The sequence below is a fragment of the Toxorhynchites rutilus genome, chromosome 2 (assembly GCF_029784135.1).
Source record: "Toxorhynchites rutilus septentrionalis strain SRP chromosome 2, ASM2978413v1, whole genome shotgun sequence".
In the NCBI taxonomy this organism is placed as follows: domain Eukaryota; kingdom Metazoa; phylum Arthropoda; class Insecta; order Diptera; family Culicidae; genus Toxorhynchites; species Toxorhynchites rutilus.
In genome coordinates this window covers 301,152,765-301,168,017 of record NC_073745.1, presented here as the reverse complement: position 1 = coordinate 301,168,017, position 15,253 = coordinate 301,152,765, and the positions used below count along the sequence as shown (strand labels likewise).

The 15,253-nt window shown below is 36.2% G+C and overlaps 2 protein-coding genes across 7 annotated transcripts in view; both read right to left on the bottom strand.

Moving 5' to 3' along the window:
- LOC129767021 (uncharacterized) overlaps window positions 1-15,253 on the bottom strand; it is a 478,091-nt gene that overhangs the window by 284,940 nt on the left and 177,898 nt on the right.
- LOC129769883 (diuretic hormone receptor-like) overlaps window positions 1-15,253 on the bottom strand; it is a 252,668-nt gene that overhangs the window by 61,973 nt on the left and 175,442 nt on the right. For 3 of the 6 annotated variants that reach the window (XM_055772396.1, XM_055772394.1, XM_055772395.1), the window contains one exon: window positions 6,654-6,781. In XM_055772396.1, coding sequence (XP_055628371.1) covers window positions 6,654-6,781 — 128 coding nt within the window. Of the gene's footprint in view, window positions 1-5,736; window positions 5,827-6,649; window positions 6,782-15,253 lie in introns of all 6 variants that reach the window. The other 3 variants (XR_008741992.1, XM_055772397.1, XR_008741993.1) reach the window with 2 other exon arrangements.

Sequence of the window (15,253 nt, the reverse complement as noted above, 5' to 3'; positions counted from 1 at the left end):
AACATCCTACTCAAATTCTGAACTGTCGGCTGGTACGATTATTACGGCCGAAAATTGTAGTAAGCACTCTTAAAGTTGCAACCACTGACTCCGACTTTCGGTAGTAATTTTTAACAATTATTAAGCGTTGCTCGTTCGTGTACTTCACCTAGTTGAAAATGTTAATTTTGACTATTGTTTTGACATTGACAGGTCATTAAAATATTTTAAGGGGTCGCTCACACGAAGACACAAAACTGTCAAGTCGCTAACCCTTTAACTCTAGGTAATTGAGGAATATAATAATCATCTCGGGTCTTTTTTTATGGAAAATTACTGCTTTGTATGTTCATAAATGACGATTTCCTTAAAAAATCAACTATTTTGATTGATGAAACTTTACAAAAAACAAAGTATTACTTATCAATTGTTTAGTACCGATGATTATTTTTATAATTTTAATTTTTTTTAAATTTAATTATATCTTTTTTTGCTTTAAAAAAAGTTTCGTATTGCAAAATTACAGAAACACGCACAGTCTGTGACATACGAGTTATGATTTTGCACGCGAGTACAGGAGGTTTAAAACTATGTTTTATTGTCCAGTACTTCATTCATGGTAGACCGCGGCCTAGCATTTGAACAATTAGTCGCCCGTTATGCTCAAAAGTTTGGCCACCCCTGATCTAGGGAATTTAGATGATGATGATGATGTTGGATTAAAGAGGCTTTAAACTTTTCAGTTCATTCGCCTCTAGAATTTAGATTTCTTAGATTACAGGTAGCGTTGCAGTGTTACACGTCTCGTCAGCGATGTCTTAGGCGGCTCGCACACCGGAGCAATAAGCGACTAACAAGCTGCAATACGCAATATGCGACAGGCAACGTATTTTGTTTTGCTTCGTATACCAAAGGAATTAAAAAGCCTGACATTATGCAACCAACCTGCCTTTTGAACGAAATTTGCCAAATTCTGGGCTATAAGTTGCTTTTCAACCGACACGTTGTGTTGCTAGCAATATGTGTTGCTCTACAAAGGCGATAGTGATATCGTATCGCGTCGGTATGCGAGATCAACAAAAATTAAATGGAAAAACCCATTGGAGATAATATTGCTTATTGTATGTTGATAGTTGTTAGTTGCTTATTGCTCCGGTGTGCGAGCCGCCTTACAGTGCGTGCCGAGGAACTATTGCTGTTGTAGAGCGTAGCGTCGTGGAAGACCCAAACAGGTCCGGTTGGCTTCGTGGTCCACAACTGGAGCTGCGTCCATTCACTTTATGAAAGATTTTACGGGTTGTGGGCTTACAAAATCTAACTAATGCAATAATTGAAGCCACACGACCACAGAGCACGCCATACATTTGGTGAAAAGCCTCAACACGAGAAACGTCATTCAATCAAAATTCGTAGGGTTGATAGTATGCTGTGAGCGAAAGATGTTAAACCCAGAGAACCAATTTTACTCGCAACCTCAAATCTAAGGTGGAGGCTTGACGAAATGATACACCACGTCTGTTCTCATGCTGTCTGGCGAAGAGGGATTCTGTATTCAAGCATCAAGCATCATGCACACTTTGTTGCTGCTTTATGTGTTGTCAACGGCAGGTGTCAGTGGTTAAGGAACGTGGAATAATGGTGGTGTATGATCAAATATATAATCGCCTATGACCGACAGTTATAGGCGAATTAACTATTTAGTTGAAAGCCGCTATGCTACAACCGAGGGGGTATCAACCGAGAAAAAGTCAGCCGCGGTGTTATAGCTGTATTGTAAAGAGAAGAAGGTTCGTAATCAATGCTCATTCCAGTGTGTGCATTGGCATATGAATACAAAATTACACATATGACCGGATTGTGTATCGTTTTTGCGAGGACAAGAATGAATCATCTGTCAAAAATCTTCAACTGCATAAACCATCGTCCCTTTCCGGGGCCGCCGAAAGTTTTGATGTAGGATTACGTCTTTCGGGAACATATTAGGGTACAAATTGAAAATAGAGCACATCGTGAAAATTTGTCCAATTTCAAACGCTTATTGCTCAGTCATTTCATGATGGATTGATGCAATTTTTGCGTCAATCGATTTCGGCACTCCATAACAATTTTTTATATTGAAGAAAATAATATATGTCATGAAACTAACTATCGAGAAATTGAAAAATATCAACCGCTATCCTAACGGAAATACCCACTCCTGATGGGTCGAAATTGACGACATATGCGGCGGGTCTCTAAAAGAGACATAAAAACCAAGCTGCCTGGGGGAAATCGGCATTGCAAATGCATGAAAGTAGGGGGAACTTTTGTTCCTACCGAAATGTTTTCCCTAACAGAAACAGCAAAACCATGCTGTCTGGGGGAAGTCGCCATTGTAAATACATGAAACTAGGGGAAGCTTTTGTTCCTACCGGAATGTATTCCCAAACAGAGACATCATAACCAAGCTGCCTGGGGGAAATCGACATTGCAAATACATGAAAGTAGGGGGAGTTTATGTTCCTTCCGAAATGTATTCCCTAACAGAGACATCTAAACCAAGGGGCCCAGGGGAAACCGGCATTGTAAATATATGCAAGCCGGGGGCATTTCTATATTGCTAGTAAGGTGAGTGATACGATTAGTTCTAGCAAATAAAATTTAAATTTGGAACTTTAATGTTGGTAGCTTCGTAAAATTTCATTTCGAGATTTTCATAAATAAAAACCAAGGTGTGTTCCCGCTCGAGAACGGGTCGTTTGGTTTAAGCTGTCTGTTTGTTGTGTTTATTTTCACCCACGGAAAGTTAAAACGGCAAGAGAAATTGATAAAGTGAGGAAATATTAGAAAAAGTGATTTCCCATATGCTCTACATATAGTATTGGGTGCTGTTAGTCCAATTAAAATTCGCATTGGGTTGAATAAACACTCAGAAAGTAAAAATTATAAAAGAAAATTACCTTTCTCATTTCAAATATGTTGTAATGTAACATGTTTTTACTGATGAGAAAAATTGGTAATTGTGTTCGGTATTGGTAATTATCTTATATTACATTGGTGAGTTTTAATTCTTTATTTCATCCTTACATAACACAGGAGGCATCTCGTCTAGTATCACAGAGGGTGGTTTTCAGCATATCTCGTTCCACTTTGGTATCTTTTATCTGATACGCACCATCCAACGTCTGTTTACCATTATCTTTCTGTCATTATCACTCGGTAAAAACTGGTGGAGTGAACAAATAATATCCAACAACCAACAAAACGATCCTTTTCAGGGCCACCAAATCATTATCAAAGAGTTGAAAGATGTAATTCTTCAAACATATCCAAAATCAACAGATAATCTAACGGAATCCTACGTCACCTATGCGTTCGTGTCTCGGACACAACCCTCCTGTGACTTTTTTACTAAAGAGTTATTTCTAAAACTTCGATGCATATTAAAATAATATTAGAAATGATAATTAAGCATTAAGAATTAAGAATAAAATATTTGTGTCAATCCTTCGTGAATAGCGCGGTTGTGCTCTGGGTACAACACAAATGATTTTTTTCTTTCATGCAGAAAAATGCTGAACGCTTTCAACTCGACCATTTCTTTATAAAACGCAGAGAAGATTGCGTCAATCAATTGGCAATATTCCTGAGCTCTTTTTACAATAAAGGGTTTTTTTCTCAAACAAACTTTTGAAAAATTTAAAAATCTTATAGATAAGAAAATCCCAGGCTGAGAAGGATTTTTAGGCTCAAATGAGCATGTTTAAAGAGAAAGTTGCTAGAAAACCACGTAAATCATCGGTCCATTATATGGCTGCCAAAGTTTTCTACTAGAGAGTTAAGGGGTTTCTTTCTAACAAAAACCTAATGACGGGGCTGTATGGAACAATATATTTTCCCTAGAGTCCACGCGTCTGGCATGCACGATATCAAATGGACAGAGGACACTAACCCTATCAAAGACAACTCATGGCCCCCAGTAAGGATCCTGGTGTCTGTTGTCTGTTGAACTTCATGAATTGTCCAATTCGTGTGAACGAACTAGAATTATAATTAGAAAGATTTCAATATAAATCAACGCATGCAGACGAAAGAAATTCTGGAAGGAAGGTTAAACAAAGCTAAACGCTTAGGAGAAAAAAGGTTTTGAAACGAATATATTGTGTTACCATCTTAAATAGAACTACTGTTTTAAGCCTTCGTAGAATGTGTGCCATCTAGGATTGGGTGATCCTGGATCGACTTTCAGAAGATCGATTTTTTTTGCATTTCGATTTCCGATTTTTTGGATCGATTCATTGTACCCGAAAAAATCGTAAAGATCGATCTTTTTCCTTCGATTTTTTCGATCTTAGAGGGTTTTTTTTTCAATGTACACCACCTGACAAATTTTATAAACATAATGTCAGCATTTGGATAGCTTTCGAGGATGTCAAATTAATGATAGTGAAAAGGATTGGGCGATCTTGGATCGATATATAGAAGATCGATCTCTTCCTCTCTATTTTCGATTCTTCGGACCGATTCTTCCTACCCAGAAAAAAAATCACGACAATCGTAGAAACAAAATTGTAAATTTGTTTTTCAGTGAACATTGATTCTCACAGAAAACCACTTGACAAATTTCATAAACATTGGATTGGACATTTATTCGCTAGGTTGGCAGTGGAAATTATAACGAAATGGGATGGTGACATCAGGTCCAGCTGAAAGGTTCTTTTCTATAACTGAGACTACTACCAACATTTCGACTAAATGCCAGGCGTATGATACGATTGCATTTAAAAGGATTTTCGTCAGCTGAGTTTTAGATGAATATCAGTTGTTGAATTCTAATGATAATTTTTAATTAATTCATTTGATTAAATAAATCCATAACGGTTCAAGATGAATGCCCTGGAAAATAATTTTTTTTTCTAGACTTTATAGTTTTTTGTTACCTTTTTATCTAAGAATCATACTGAAATGCCTTGAATGTTCGATTAAAAATGTGAAATGCTTATATCATGTTGAAAGAGAAGACAATACTTATATAGAACAAGCAAATAAATTGGAAAAGGCATTCGATTTTTCAAAGATTGATTCAGCAAAGATCGATTCTTTGGTACCGATTTAATCAGTGAATCGATCCCAGCGCCGTTTTAAAAATCGATTCATCAAGATCGATCTTTTTCTAAAGATCGCCCAATCCTAGTGCCATCCGAGCCTAGACCTGAACTAATATAATTTTCGAACAGAATTTTTTAGCCGGCTTTTGTTTGCTTTGCTTCGTTTACGATTCGGTATTTTTCTTCTGACATTCTAACATTCCTGCACCTGCCCTGATTCACTTGGGTGCGCTCGTTAGAAATGAACAACAAAAGTGCTTCCAGTTTAGCTGAACTTCCATGAAACAAAGCAATGGAAGCGCATTGTACTTTACCAAATAAATCATAATACGTTCCCAGGAAAGGAAAATTTAATTTCATTCACTCAGCCAACCGATGCATCATAACCTTTGTTCCTCCGTAATTGCAAAATGAATCAAATTTAAAACATTCCCGTGAACAGAGGAGAGAGCAGACTTTCCCCAGAGCATGCGATTCGTCTAGAAGAAGCCCTTAGTTGTATGGTTTTCACTGGTGCAGAATGCACCATTTATTACTACGATTTCTCATTCGAGCATAGTTTTTCGATGGAATGTTGTGCTAAGAACTGAATTGAGCTGAAACACTCGGAATGGAAACGTTTCCGTTCCGTTGGGGGGAAAGATTAATTCTACTGGTTTAGGGGACTTACCGCATGCTCTAGGGAAGAAATCCCTAAACTGTACACTCAACGGTGGTGGTACAAGTTAGGAATCCGTCTTGATTTTCGAAACTTAAACACCTGCAAAAATAATAGTAAAGCTCGAGTCAATGTTTTGTGGATTTGTTGGTGGTTGGCGAGCTATGTGAAAAAGAAAAAGGGAAGCAAAAAGTTGGGGGAGAACCAAAATCTTTTTCGCCGAATAACTAGACGGGTGCTCTTCGCAATAAACCACCCGAAGCAGAGACAGAATAAGTATTCTTGGGAGGGGGAACTATGCGATGAAGAAATTCAAAACGAGAATAATAGTTTTATAATGATCTCATTTTCTGAATTGAACTGCAGTTGGGGCAGGATTTATGGTGGGAGGAAAGTTCCCAACTTTTTCCGACAGTTTATAATTTTCAACTGACACACCATCCCGCACTATCATTAATCGAGCAAAGTTCAGAATTTCATAATCACTATTGTTTATGGTCTGGATTTATATTGCGTTTGAGCGAACAAAAAGCGCGAATGAATTACAGGAAAACATTGCACTAAATTATAGAGCTCTCATCCCCCGAGTGTAAGGATTATCATTCCCCTCAATCCGCCTCGGATCGAGAAAGAATTCATGGGATGAGACTTCCGAGAATTTTCCACCGATACTGGTGGACTGGTTCCTGTATGGGAAAGACAGCCATCTATCGTTTTGCTTCATCCTCAGGAAGTGAGCAATCGAGCAGCGAAGAAAGGCAGCGATCCGATGGCGGCGCCGCGAAGAGCACATTTAGATTGCACATAAATAAGAAAATAACGCTGGGAAATGGGAAAACGATAGACACAACAACGGGCGTTACAGAGTCGTTGCTGTTTCGGTTGGCCTCCGAGAGCCGGCTCTAATCTGACCGGAAACACTTACTTACCGGCGGCTTCGCTGGCGAACTTGCCCCAGCCGGATGTTCCGTTCGTCTCGCCAACGCTCCAGTCGGTGTCTCAGCGCCAGCCGGACCTCCGAGTTCAGGAAGCAGTAGAATAATGATACCGAGAAGCCCTGAAAAATACGGAAGAGTTATACTTTTCATGGCGTTTTTTTTCTTTATAGTTGGAAATGGATTTATGTGCAGGTATGCTTGCTGCTTTCTCATGCAAATCCACTTTTTGAGCAGCAGTAAGTAAGTCAGCACTCGGTTGCAATATGTCACCGAAGCTACGTGCACTGAATATTGCAGTACATCATAATGCAAGAACAAACGGCTTACGTGCCGATAATTGCTGCCATGATGTGAAAAACACGATAAAGGGTGGAGGAAGGTGGTTTCACCCTCTCAAGATAAGCGTGACCTTCAAGAAATGTTTGCCACTGTTTGCCTCTTACTTTGACATGACATCGTATTTCCGGTGTGCCGTGAGTAGTATGCAAACAACGGATTTTGGTTCCGACAAGGGGCAGGGGTATTGTACTGTTTAATTTATTGTTTTTGTGGTTATTCGTGAAAAATGAGCGGTTTTGACGGAACAAATGAGTTTGGTTTGTTGACGGAAGACTATTAACATTTAAAGCTCGTATTGTAGTAGCAGAGTTTACGAGGGATATAATTGATTCAAAATTATAATTCAGTATTGAATGAAACTATAAATTAAATCACCAAGAATTGCTGGTATTTTCGACAGCTTTGACACTGTATGTATAAAAGGCTTCAGAAATATAAAAAAGTGAGAATATGAAATGGCCAAATCTGTGGTTCTTAGTTGCCTGTCAAAATCCAAAAGTTGTCTTTTTCTCTGGTATAATGATTTTCTTACTAAAACCACTCCTGCCAAATCGATATAGTGGTTCTCAGATTTTCTGAAATCGGTAGTTTTGTTCCTCATCGCAACATATTGACATGTTTCTAAACAGAAAAAAGGTTGCGGATCTGTCAATCGCCATAATTTACACATACAAATGTTACGAGTTTAACATTAGTATTGATGTTTCAAAGAAAACTAAAAAAAGTTGTTTCTAGGAAAACTCTTTTCATGTAGCAGTGACCTGCTTCCGATGTCTTGATTACTTTGATATTTTTAAATGACACCAACATTACCAACCAACAGCCAACATGTGGTAGTTCTTATAGCTTTTGAGGGATTAATTTGTTGGAAATTTGAGTCTCTCAACTTTTTTTTCGAAAAACTTTAACTCTAATACTATAATACCTATAATAAAATGTTGGTTAAAGAATGAAATGTAGGAAATTCTTAACGTTTTCAATCAAAAATATCAAACAAATTAAAAAAAAAATTAATTGAGACAACATTATTTTCAAAACTTATTTTTTTTTTCTCAAAAACTTTTTTTTTTAATTTTGAACAAAAGTTATATGAACAGCCCATATAATTACCAACAAGTCACCCATACATCGGAAGAAGGGAACTGCTGCTGGAAAAAAGTTTTCCTCACAACAATTTTTTTATGTTTTTTTTTTTGAAAAATTACTATTAATGTTTAACTCGTAACATTTCTGTGCGTAAATTGACACGATTGACATACTCTCCAAACTTTTGCCTGGTTAGCAAAACGACAAGAACATGTCAAACGCGGTAATTCATATACAAAAGTGTTACCAGCAGGGTTGCCAACTTAAATTTTTAAAAATCAGGGATAATGGAAATAAAAATCAGGATAAATCAGGATAGCTCATTTTGGGATGTCCGGAAAGTTCGTGCCGTTTTTCAGTAGAACAAATGCATCACTTTTATAGACAGACATACATTTATTCAATTTTATATGCACAGTTTTGTTCCACAATCATTCGCCATGTTTCATGCAGCTTCAAAATTCTATCCTACCAGATCATGTTTGCTTTCTTGTCGAAAACTGTTCAAGGTATTTTTTATGTGGAACCCACATATCGTCTCGATAGACGTAAACAAGCTTCAGCGGATGCTCATCAACGATGAATTTAGATATCTGTATTGAATTTGCTAATTCATTTGTCGTATACTGAGGATTACTATTGATCAACGTCTTGATTTATACATCATCAATGGCGGCACGAACTTTCCGAGCAATTTAAAATATTTTCTTCAATAAATAAAACAGTTTTTAATGGCAAATACATTTTATGTTGAAAAGTGCTCACATTTTCCTACTTCTCTTACTTTTTTTTAAATTTTTATATATTTGTTGTATTTAGTTGTTATTTGCTGCAAAAACATAAGGGAACCTTTATCTTCATTTTTCAGCTCTACATAATTCTTAGTGGCGAATATTCTTTCCATTATTTTCGTACCCAGTCTATTAATAATCTTTGTTGTATTACTTTTATTACTTTGTTTTATACTTAAGCAAACTTTCAATTGTCCTTTTTTAGGCATTTCCACAACTATGCATTATTAGTATTGTGGTTCGTGATACTATGACTACAACAATAAATGTCATACATTTTTACGGGTTTTGAATAATTCATAATTATATACTTTACAAAAAATATCTACTAAATATCTATAACTCTTTAATCTTTTAGATAAGATTCTGAAGAGAGAAAAAGAGAGAGAGAGAGAGAGAGAGAGAGAGAGAGAGAGAAAAGATCTAGCAAAATTATCCTCTATGTTCATTCATTCAATTGGCGTTGATGGTTTTATTTTCTGTCATTGTGAAACGAAAAACATTATGGATTTCCAGATGGAATAAACCAGCTGTATGGCACCCGCCATGTTTTTGGTGCCAATATCTCAAACGTCAAAAGTATTTGTTTTCTTCAAAACACCGACCCGCGTTGACGGTATTGAGCTTCGACTACTAGTTTAGGGGAGCGTCAAAAAATAGCTGATTTTCAGTCGGAATGAACGTTTTCAACATTGAAGTTATGAATGAAAATTAGCTTTTCTATATCAAATTAGTATTCTATGTAAATTAAAAACATTTTTGTTTTGCAGGTGGGGAAAAAATCTCATACGAAAATTGTTTATGAAGGCAACTTTATTTTATAATGGAAAAAATCAGTAACAATGTTGGAATTGTGTAGCCGTATGGTTGAATGAATGTCAGAAATACGTGTTGCAAGTAATCAAATAACATGATGTGAAAATTTTCATTCAAATTTTAAAATTTAAAATAATAAAATCTAACAAATTCAATAAAATCTTTGTGTCTTCAAATCTGATAGAGATTACACTAACGAGTTTGGGGCCCAAATTATGGCCCTAATTTGAAGTTGCCACCAGACAAGTCGACACCTTGCCACTGTCATCGCGAATTACCAATTTACCAACATCTAACATATCGTGATGTCGATGATGAACTTTTACAGCAGAGTGATAGTGAGATAGGCGGTGACGGTAGGTAGGTAAACGCACTACGTGTTTTAAGCATACAATTAAATATTTATACGTAGAGATGTGTCCAAAACGCGCCTGCCGGGCAATTTAATCCGCCTGATTTTCTCGTAAACCAGCATGAATAGAAACGCAATGGTTATAGGCAATCGTGCTAGTCAATGATAGAATTCTACCATGCAAGGTGTAATATGCTTTAAAAAAATAAGAAATATAATTTTCTTTAGAAGCGATTTTCGATGTAATTTTCCACACCATTTCTATAAGGTTTTTGTTGCTTGACACCGATTCAGAGGCGATAACTGTGAATCATATTTATCGAGTCGAGTTCCTAGTGGATATCTCAGATGAAGAAAGCGGTAAAAAAGGATTCATTTCCTTCTCAATCTGATATTTATCGCATCAGCTTACAATCGGGCAGAACGGCCTACCCTCGATATGTGAGGGATGCCAGATGATTTTTTCAAATATCTCTGCATGACACGAATAAATGTCTTCAAATGTAATCATAATGAACAGAAACGAGCAAATCATCACGATATTTCTATATCATGTTCGATAAATCACACAAACAATTGTTCTCATATACTGTTCCGGCCCGAGCCAAGGCGGAACTCAAATAAGAAAAAAAAACACAAGTTAATTTTTCACACTTTATTCACATCAAAATAATTACACTTGAAAACACTAAACTAAACACAAAACACAGCTCATCGGAAAAAAAAAACAATAATGATTAGTTATTCAAATGAATTGTTACTTACCTCAGTTTTTGTCCAAGAGCTCCAAATGGTACACAATTACCTGAAAAGTAAATTGGAAATCAAAGGTATTATTTCAAACAATCAACTTACCTCAAAAGCGATGTCCAAACAATAACAATTCACCAGAGAACAAACTGACTTTTCTAGAAAGGTATCAGACAGGGATAGAAAATTCTATTGCTATAATATAAGGTCTATTGTTTATAGCGAACATTCTAGAACAACCCGAGCAAAGATACCATCCACAATAGAATTCACTTGAGCGTGTATCATATAAATAGGGCACGTAATGTACAAAGCTTCATTCGTTAATAAACCATCGTAGAGTAAAGTCTCACTATCTTTTGCAAATTTAAATTCGGAAGAAGGAAATTATTATAAGCTGTCCGGTTAACGTTTTCTCCGTCGGAAAGTGAAATTCGGCATAGCCAGAAGTACTGGCGTAAACATATACTTTGAAATGCAGTGACCCTCTCCCACGAATAGAACATCTCAGATAATTTCAATATGAATAAGTATTTACAATAAGAAAGATTCCTACTGAAGATAGGGGAGAATCCAACCAAGGATTTTCCAACAGGAACGATGGAATTTTCCATACTGTGCAAGTTGAAAATTCCCTACACATAGCAGGTAGCCAGTAAGTTAGTTCTAACGTTTTTAGAGTTCTGTACATCCTCACAGAGGGATCGAGGATTAGAGAGAAAAAATAAATCAGTTGATAGTTGAACATCGAGAAGAACAGTTGTTTCTCTCGATAGAACATAAAAGAAAAGTGCCCCAGACCGCTCGGGCGTTACATTTGGTGACAGCGGTGGGATGCTGTCCAAGTGGGGACAGCAGCCCATCCATAGAAGTGTTTCAATTTTGACTGCTGCTGTTGTGTATTTTGGCGTTCCGCTGCTGCCAGAAGGGACGAAATTTTGTGCTATCAAGAATTATTTTTTGTGACCCATGTTGGTGCATGTGAGATCGAAGCTAAAGCAAATGAAGAGATCGAAAGAGTAAAAAGAATGTGACGTTGAACCGAAAAAGTGCTTACCAAAACAAGAAAAGATAATTCCTAAATTAAATGCCACTGCGCAAGTAAGTTAATCTAATGGTGGCTAAAGTGTCCTCCGTTCAACGCTGAGCGGAGTTTCGAGGAAAGGAAGTTATTAGATAGGTCGTAAGACTGTCGGAAATTTAGTGCGACCAAAACCTTTTTGACTTGGTAATCGAAGTGAACACATAAGCCACACCAGCACCGGGGTGAACTTCGAGCAGCAGAATATCGAGCCGCTGGTTTTTGGCCGCCAACTTCACACAAGTCGAGGTAACTACAACGGCGGAAAAACAACCAGTAGCTGATAAATACCTAATAGTGCAATTATGGCAGCTGCACTAGATCTGGAAGCTGTGGATAGACGGGTGAATATGGAAAACTATCCGTTGGTCAAAGGAGGCGGTAAGAGGCTACTTTATTATAGGAGAAATAGTAGTCGATTCTGTTAATAGGCCGAGTGTTGTGGAAACATGGACATGGATAAGTTTAGAAGTTAATTTTCTAATGTTTAAGATGGTTTTCGATTAACAATGAATGTAGAAAAGCAAGACAAATTAGCGTGAATTATGATTAAAAAACGAAAAAAATATATATACATATTTCTATGTGAATAACAACTGAAACTGAATGATATTAAGGATATGCTAATCGTTCAAAAAAATTAATCTGGCGAGGGCTAATCAATGAATGGAATTATTAAATATAGGAAACATGATACTACCTAAAGACAAGCTACAGGATAACAAGATAACAAGTCTTGAGAAACATGAATCACAGAAGGGAAATTATTAGTTGAAAGTATTTCTTCAATTCAGTAAAAACTGCTTATTTTGTTTGGAAAAAACTTTCCTGTCTCCCATACTTTAAAAGTATGAACAGGGCAATCTGGGGAAATGGACTTATCGAGATTTAAACAGGTGTGATTTCAAATTTAATAAACACACTTCGAAGTGGAATTTTAAAAAAAAAGTAAAAGATTGAGCCATATATGTCTACAGCCAATTTAACAAAAATGTGTCCATCAATCGCAATCATAGCTTTTGAATGTACCGAAGGGCTGGAAAACCAGGAATTCTTTCCTGTAACGGCATGTATGTCCCAATACTTACTTAAAAGTTCATGAGTAACTAAAATGTGGGTTAAAATTATATAATCAAACATATGAATGAAACGAAATAGCGCTATAAATGCGAAGAAAATTAATGGAAGAGGTATACACACCCTTCAAATATATGATGAATGAATTAAAAGAGTAAATAGGGGAGTATTAATAAACGTATTATACGAAGAAATTTGAAAAGAAAAAAAAACTATATTTATTGTAGCTGTAAAAGCACAAGTGTTTATCGATAAGGCGTTTTGGAAAATTTTATGGAGATATGATAATTTTATTTTTCATTTGGAATTGCGAAATTTCAGAATTGAGGGAGTTGAGATAAATATATACAGATATCATAGCAAATGAAGAACACACAAAAATTGAAATAATATACAATCAGTTATATATAAAAATAACCTCACAGACCAATTTTAGAGGAAACTCTTCTAGTTTCTCCTAAAACTCATTGAGTAGGGGGAGATGCAGTGACCCTCTCCCACGATTAGAACATCTCAGATAATTTCAATATGAATAAGTATTTACAATAAGAAAGATTCCTACTGAAGATAGGGGAGAATCCAACCAAGGATTTTCCAACAGGAACGATGGAATTTTCCATACTGTGCAAGTTGAAAATTCCCTACACATAGCAGGTAGCCAGTAAGTTAGTTCTAACGTTTTTAGAGTTCTGTACATCCTCACAGAGGGATCGAGGATTAGAGAGAAAAAATAAATCAGTTGATAGTTGAACATCGATAAGAACAGTTGTTTCTCTCGATAGAACATAAAAGAAAAGTGCCCCAGACCGCTCGGGCGTTACAGAAATGACCTCAGCATGTTTTCACAAAATAAAATTTCATCAAAACGAAAACATGTCTTCACATCTGGCATCTATATTATGTGCTCAGAGAAAGTAGGAAAAAACAAGAGCGCGGACTGGAGAATTAATGCACGAATACTGGGAGAACACGCTCACCGGAGAAACTGTTTCTTCTCTCCACTGGTGGGCATGAAGTAAATAGATTGATGGTATCTCTCATTCATACAAGCTGTTTCTCTGAGAGTTATAAACTCTGCTGGTCCATTTAACACCGTATGATTGGAAAATATAGAATTCGGGCCCTTACAAAATAAAATTCGTGGTATTTCTGTTATTCAGTGTCTAAAATACAGAACGATTACAGATGACTGAGGGTTAACTAATCTGCATACTGACGTAGTTGTTACTTTAATTCTTAAGAGCACGGTCAAGATAAATCCATTCTCGCTTAGGGGGTGCGTATTACACACTTCTCCTATAATAATGAATAATAAACGAAAGAAAGAACAATCACCATACAAGAAGAACCGGAAAGCTTTTTATGTAGGCTATTTTGACAGTTCTCATTTCCAACTAGTAGAACTTTGATAGGAATCTCGGTATACATAACATGGACCCTTTTTATTGTGATGAAATAAAAAAAAAACTAAAAAATCAGGGAAAATCAGGATAGCTTCAGAAACATCAGGCAAAATCGAGTGTGTGTGTCAGGATGTCAGGATACGAGCCAAAAAGTCTGGGAAATCCTGAAAAATCAGGAAGGTTGGTATCTCTGGTTACGAGGAGTTTTTCAGTCACCTTGCAAAAATGACGTCTTCCACAAATATTCATATTTTAATAAAATCTAAAACTTTGAACAAAATTTGAATTATATGTTGTTAGAAAAAAAAATCCTGTAAAAGTGCTCATTTCCTGAAGTATGGATGACTTGTTGGAAATTGTAAGGGTTTTTCATATAACTTTTTTTTGAGAACTTAAAATAATACGTTTTTGAGAAAAGTGTACTATAATTTTTTAAATATTTTTTTTGATAAAAAAATCGATATTTTCATTATGAAAATTTAATTATTTTCCTATAGTTCAAATTCTGTGATTATTATAATGTTTCAGTCATAAATTTCTGTAAAAAATTAAGAAAAAAACATTAACCCTTCACAAAAAGTAGTATAATCATTCTTTGAATATCCGAAGTATGCAAAGTTGCTTGAATGTCCAATGTATTTACTGCTATCTGAGATGGTGCTCCCAGTTCCTAAGACGGGTTGGCATAAAATTCGTCAACTTCTTTATAGTACATAATTTGTTACGGATAGTATTACACAATCCGCATCGCCCTCGGTAGAATGTCATCCAATACGACGAGAGTATACTTCCGGTTCATTCTTCTAACTACCAAGAATAAGGAAAGAGTGAATGAGCGAGAATCCGTAGTGGTTAGCTGTATTTGTCAAAACCGGATTTGCTGAAAAGGCTTCCGA